The sequence below is a fragment of the Chelon labrosus genome (genome assembly GCF_963514085.1).
Source record: "Chelon labrosus genome assembly, chromosome: 5".
In the NCBI taxonomy this organism is placed as follows: Eukaryota; Metazoa; Chordata; class Actinopteri; order Mugiliformes; family Mugilidae; genus Chelon; species Chelon labrosus.
This window is the reverse complement of record NC_140341.1, coordinates 27,463,091-27,469,894: the sequence shown is the minus strand read 5'-3', so window position 1 is coordinate 27,469,894 and position 6,804 is coordinate 27,463,091. Positions and strand designations below refer to the sequence as shown.

The following is a 6,804-nucleotide window of genomic DNA, read 5'->3' as shown; positions in this document are numbered from 1 at the left end:
GATATGGCCTGTAAGTGAGACAATGCAGACTCAGCACCTGTCTTCCCTACTAAAATGTGTTTTACCAAAAATAACAACAAATGAAAGGCACAACTTACATAGAGCACAACCCATGATGACAGCAAGGACAAAGAGACCCAGAGCGATGCAGATGAAAATGTGACGTCGACCTTTGAAAAAGATTACAGGAGTTATGATGGTGGTTTTACATGAAACTAACTGAAGATAAGCACATGTACAACAGCTTACAGAGCATATTTACGATATTAAAATATCTTTAGCACAAGCTTACTCTTAAGGATATAAGGTAAGGATACAGTCAGGAAGTACTGTAGGATTTATCAGATTTGTGGGGATACATTGTGCTAATGATGATACTAGTATAACAATATAGAAAGGGTGATGATAGTCATTTATGCTGCAGGTGAATAGGTTGGTAAAACTGTAAGCGATGGACACTGGACAGGCTAGTGGGGCCAGGACCACAGATCAGAAACCTGTGGCTAGGCCGGAGAGATCCACTGAAAGTAAGAGAGAGGAGGGCCATAGAGAGAGACACGGGGTCAATGACAAGTAATAAGGGTGTGTGAAAGCATGGGGACTGAGAGCGAGGTGAGTAGAGGAGAAGTGTTCAGTGCATCACAGGAGGTTGCTCAGCAGCTTACACCTAGAAAGGCAGTGCACTATTAGCTTTATCAGCAAGCTTTTTAAGCCAAATGTGAAAGAAGAGTACAATACAGTATGTTCACACAGTACATACATGTACAATAGCAAATTACTGAGACCTTTTAGTTGCCTGATAAAAATAAATAGGTGAAAAAAGTCTAACCTCGGCTGATTTGCCCTCTTGACTAGGTTACTGAAATGACAAACCTTTGCAAATAGACCTACTGTTGTCTCTTTTTCAACTGATACCACCAGTTACGTAACTATATAATTAGAAGTAGGAAAGGAGGACAACTAAGAAGAACATATGAATTCTCTAAAATAAAAATAAATCTACCATTGATAATTGCTAATCTGATTAAGATGCATCCTGGCGATGCAAAATTTATTAATGCTGCTTGCTTGTTGCAGTGCACCCCAACTGATATACTATCCCCAAACTGAAAATAGAGTGAACCTGGAGGTAAAGGTGGAGGTAAAGGTGGAGGTAAAGGTGGAGGTTCAGGTGTCGGGTCTTCAGAAGTTGAAGTTGACTTCACAGTCTGTTTTGAAGTGGGGTTGTAAATACTGCAGGTCACGTTCCCTGATCCTGTAATGGTGGCGGTGCTGCTGACGCTGTAGGTGCCATCTTTTTCTCGGGTCACAGTGGGCTGTTCAAGTGGTCCAAGTATATGTCCCCCCTGGTGGTCCACAGAACTCCATGTGACTTCAGGTTCAGGGTAACCTCCATGTGTGCTGCAGGTTGCTGTCTTTTCTTTTAGGTTTACCTTAATTTGAGGTTCCTGGAAGGGTGCTGTAAATGGGTCAAAATTAGTATATGATTTATTTATTTTATCTGTGTGACCATATAACATTGATGTATACAGTATATCAGATACATCATTAAAATGCAAATAAATAATGAAAGAAATATGAAACAGTCAAGAACAAAAGAAGATAAAATATGCATTAAAGACTACAAGTCTTGGTATGAGCAGAAAATAATTTGTACGACAAAGAAAAAACACTTCACTGCACATTAAAACAGGTAGGCTATCTAGGATATAGGTAAATATGATCCTGAGATCAAGAGAAGACCAAAACTTTAGACAATTCAGCAAAAGATGCAAATTGGTAAGACTGAACATAAAAAGGCTGCAGTTTGCAAAAATGTCCAGAATGTAACTAGCTGCAGAGTTGCTATAAAAACAGAAAGCTGTCTGCTGAGCACTTCCCTCACTCTTAACGTATTCACATCCTGTTCTGGGTTATCTAATCTCTGTGAGAGTTGGAGGTTTTCAATATGAGCCCTGTCCTTTTGAAAATGGTTGTTTGCCGCTACTGGTGACCACTTGGTGTTAGCGTGCTACTTTCTGCAAGCTTCCCTTCTCCTTCCAAATCCAAATACTGCTTCGCACAATTGTTGGGAACTACAAACCATGCTAGGAGCTACACTGCGTCACTGTTGACACATTTCCACAAGCTGCTGCTTTGCTGTACTTTGTATTCACCTTTGGCTTTTCCTTTGCCATTGCCTTTGGTTTTGCCGTCTCCTTTTAAACCTGCTTTGTGGACTTTTACCTGATCTGCCTTCAGATCAGTTGGCCTTTGGGATGCATTTGCCCGTGGAGCTCTTCGCCTTTTATCTGCTTTGCCCATGGGACATTTTGCGGATGATTTGTGCATAGTTGTCTGCCTTTAGTCTGCTTCCCTGACACCCGGCAACCGTCCTGTGTGTGCTTGAGGGCAACTGTGTTTGGCTAACACTGTGGTTATCTGTGCTGCTAGGCCTCTAGGTGACGGTGCAAGTGTTGGCATGGTAGTTTGAACTCGGCATTCTCTGGTTTGGTGTTTAAGAATGTGGAATGTTTGTATCCTTGTATTGATTTTCATTTTTTTATTGTGTACTCTACTGAATTGTTTTGTGTTATGACCATAGACTGTATAAAATATGCACAACACACTGCACTTGCTTCCATTGGGCAAGCTGATGCCAGAAATCTAGGGATACTGGAGGCTCCATCTTGCGAGTTTGCAGCCAGAGTCTGCACAGTACTTTTCTTCATTTTTCATTTAATATTCTGCTGTGCTCTACCTCTACCAGTAATAAGGAAATATTGGATTATACACGCTTCTTGTTGATTAATTTTGTCCTACTCTCACGGTCCTACAGGACAGCTTCAATGAGTGGTTGGCATGGCAACTGTTAATCATCATGATGTCACAACCTGTTTCTATAGTCAAATACCTTTGTACTTTAGTGTTTTAGTTTGGCTCAAGTCCCATCCACAAACATAGAGGGGGTGGAGCTTATAACCTTTACTGCAGTCAGCCACCAGGGCTTCATTTTTAAGGAGCGCTATCCATCTTTAATATGCAGTCTATGGTTATGACAGCATTGGTACGTTACTTTGAGAATTATAGTTTTAATTTATCCGAATATTGTTTTCAAAAGTGTTTCTTTTGCAATTTTGTTTGCGTGTGGGCTCCCACTAAATGTTTTATCTTGTGTTTCAGAAGATGAGAGAATGTGGTGGACGCTGGGCTCTTTCAATATTCATTCATTCATCTTCTTTACCCACTTATTCCTTTTAAGGGTCGCAGGGGTCTGCTGGAGCCTATCCCAGCTGTCATTGGGTGAGAGGCGGGGGTACACCCTGGACAGGTCGCCAGTCCATCGCAGGGCTAACACAGAGACAGACAACCACTCACACTCACACCTACGGCCAATTTAGAATCACCAATTAACCTAATGAGCATGTCTTTGGATGGTGGGAGGAAGCTGGAGTACCCGGAGAGAACCCACGCAGACACAGGGAGAACATGCAAACTCCACACAGAAAGGCCCAGTCGGCCCATGGATTTGAACCCGGGACCTTCTCGCTGTGAGGCATCAGTGCTAACCACCTCGCCTGTGTCGCCCTCTTTCAATATTTTGTATATCAAATAAAAACAGTTTTACAGATGGAACCTCGTCTCCTGCCTGTCTGCATAATGAACCTGAGTGCCTTTTTGGTACATATTGATAAATAATGAATAATCCTTGGGTGAAATTCCCATGGTAACATTGTCGGATTGTTTCATTTCAACTGGTACAGAAATATTTAGCTCCACCATAGCCCTCGCCACAATCGTATCTGATTTTTATTTTAAAAGGAATGAAGCACACAGCCTGAAAAACTGAGACATTTTAAATACTTAATGTCCAGACAGCAAAAACCCAATTATTGTCATAATGTCTCATTAGACTTATCTTTGCATCTAGGTTAATATGAATAGTTGATTTTAGATTACATGCTTCTTTTAGAACAAGAAATGTATCTGTTTTCAATTTGACAAAAAACAAAAAATAAAACAGAAGCATACTGACCTGCTACATAGAGCATTGTCTGGCAGAGTGTTGTTGGTTCTGTGTTTTTAATAACAACAACTTCCAGGCTGATCCGGTCATCTTTCAGAATGAGCGGATCAATGATGAGTGAGAAGTTTCCAGAAGGTAACTGATCTGGGAATATTTTAGTTCTGTTCGCAAATAACTTGGTTTGGTATTGAAATTCTTCTTTTCCATTTGCATAAGCATGGAGAACAACTAAAGTATTGTTACAGTCAATGCCCTGCCAGTATATGTTGGTTTGCCTATAATCAAAGGGTTCCTTATAATGACACCTCCATAACAACGCCGTTCCTGTGGTTCCATTGATTGGGATGTTCTCAGACGAAACCGGCAAAAGTAGAAACACATGTAGAACTACAAAAAACAAAAAAGGATACGAGAGTCTGTTAAACAAGGAAAAAACTAGCTCTGCTTTCAGTTACAGAAAATAAGATAACCTTTAATACCTGACTTGGATAGACACCCAGGCTGTCTATCCAGTCATACCATACACAGTAAAATATATCCTTGTCCATAACATTCACTGGACTCATATTAAGTGAGAAAACACTCAGCATTCCAAAAGTATGAGACAAAAGAAGGTTTTGACAATTATGGTCAAAAGAGCTTCCATCTTAACCCTTTCAAAAACAGCTAACTACAGTGTCATAATTTCACAACCGTATTGGTTCTAAATACACTGGTAAAAACTTAGTAAGTTAAATAAAATAACAGTAGTTAAATGATATTCACACTTACCTAGCAAGCTAACCAATAGAAGATGTTCCATCACAACCTGCAAGGAAAAGCAAAAGACTTTGAGGCTGTGAATGATAGAGGTATTCATATAAAGATATGGACACTGTTCTCTGATAGGTCATACATGTATAAGCTGGATATAATGGGTTTATAAATGATGATACATAGCTTACATACTTCATAGCAATGGTTCCCAAAGCAATTACAGAGTTCTTTGAGATTCATCAGATTGTCTAAGTGGGACACTAGGTTCATGCAAGGGGAATTAACTAAGCACAATCTAATAATGAGGCTCGAAGTTAATGTGTGCCATACTGCAGGGTGCCTCCACATTGACACGGAGCTGTTTGTTCTCCCTCCCTTTTGACAAACCGATTCTTTATTCACTCTTGCAGCTCTGGCAAGGCAAAGGTGTTGCCCGTCATCACTTTTACTGTAGGTTGAAAAGCTGAGAAGACTGTGAGCTGTTGCGAGGTTTGTGATGTAGTCATTTTAGAAGAAAAACGTACGTTAGATACTTTATGGTCCTGTGTTGCACATGGAATATTTTCTCTGCATTTGACCCAACCATTACAAGACAGTGAGCATACTCAGAGCATTGTGCCACTGAGGTGCCTTGCTCGCAATGGATGCTGAAGCGGGTCCTAGGCCTTCTGCCACAGTCAGGCAAATTATTAATGGTCACCCAGCATAGAATTGCTCAACAGTATTTTACAGTGTGCAATCTACACTCATAACTCATAACCACACTACTCTGTATTTGGTTTTTACTGTTTCCTCAATTCCTCCAAAAGTACCATGGATTTTTTTCTTATTTTGGGTGCTGATTCCTTTAAATGCCATTTGGAAGCTCCAAGTTAGTTGTCATTTCCTTTGCTGAATTTCCTCCTGCTGAATCTCTGGCTCAACAAAGATCTATTTGGAGCTTGTATTTTTTGCCTTGACATGCTTTGTAAATTGCAGGACTGTAGGTTACACCACATCCAGACATTTCTCCACCATGTCCAGTCCATTCTATATGGCAAAGGGCCCATACATAGAAACATATCAAGGACAATTAAAACAAAACAGTAAGCAATGGCCACAATCTGGAGCCACAGCAAAGGGTTTACATGTTTGACATTTCAGCCATTTGTAAAAATAAAACAAAAATTTCAGTGGTCAATTTCATTTCTGATCAGCTTAGAAACACATAATACTGAAGTCACTTAGAGCAAATTCAAGTTTGTTGTGGCGTTTACCATGGTCTGAAAAAGATTAGGAACTAGTCATCAATCATTAACATGCCAGATTGTTCTCCACATGTCATTTTGCTTGTTTTTATGGTCAAATACATCAATTTTAAAGATGAAGTTCAGGCTGTGATCAAGCACCGATATGTTGAGAAGACTGAAGAATATCCCAAGTACGCACTCGGGCGCTTGGGGGTGCCGTGTGTTTTAAACATAGACTGTATAAAAATTTTTAAAGGTTTTCAAACGACGGTCGTTAACTGTATGCAACAGTTGGCATTCAATAGTCTACTTGACCACCCAGAATTTTAATAAAAATATAATTAATATTGTACAGCCTCGTAATGAAGATGAATGCTGATGCAGCCTACCTGACAAGAGGCCCAGCAGTTTTTCAGTGGTGGATAGAATATGAGAGCGAGTGTATGGCTCCGAACTCTTCTCTTTCAGTGTTATGAGTGCGCATAGCAGGACATGAGACACGTCATGTGGGAGCTTCGGCCACCTCTTCCTCCTCTGCTCAACACTCCCAAATCTGCTTTATAGAGGAAGCATCAAAACCACAGCTTCATGAAAACATAGGCTATATGTGATTACAGAGTTGAGGGTTTAAATAGGGTAGCAACTGCATCATTGTTTCATGAACGCACAGACCTCCAGAATCCCCAAACATCTTTCATGTAGTCTGTGCTGAGTTTTGTCATCTATTACAAACTGAAATGTGGATTAAAATACAGCTTCACTGCAAAGAAGAGACAGTCTGTACAGGTCTCCTGCCACTGAATGTAATCCTGG

General features: G+C 40.3%; 1 protein-coding gene across 1 annotated transcript; it reads right to left on the bottom strand.

The window, feature by feature from the left end:
• Nucleotides 1–639: 639 nt before the first annotated feature.
• LOC311488048 (CD276 antigen-like) lies at nt 640–6,446 on the bottom strand (the record flags this gene model as incomplete). Its single annotated transcript, XM_084544551.1, has 5 exons — nt 6,381–6,446; nt 4,778–4,814; nt 4,016–4,393; nt 1,069–1,459; nt 640–667 (listed from the first exon to the last, which is right to left on the bottom strand). Exons 2-5 carry the CDS (start codon nt 4,806–4,808, stop codon nt 640–642), a joined length of 828 nt encoding a protein of 275 aa, XP_084400677.1. The 5' UTR covers nt 4,809–4,814; nt 6,381–6,446.
• Between the last annotated feature and the right edge of the window lie 358 nt (nt 6,447–6,804).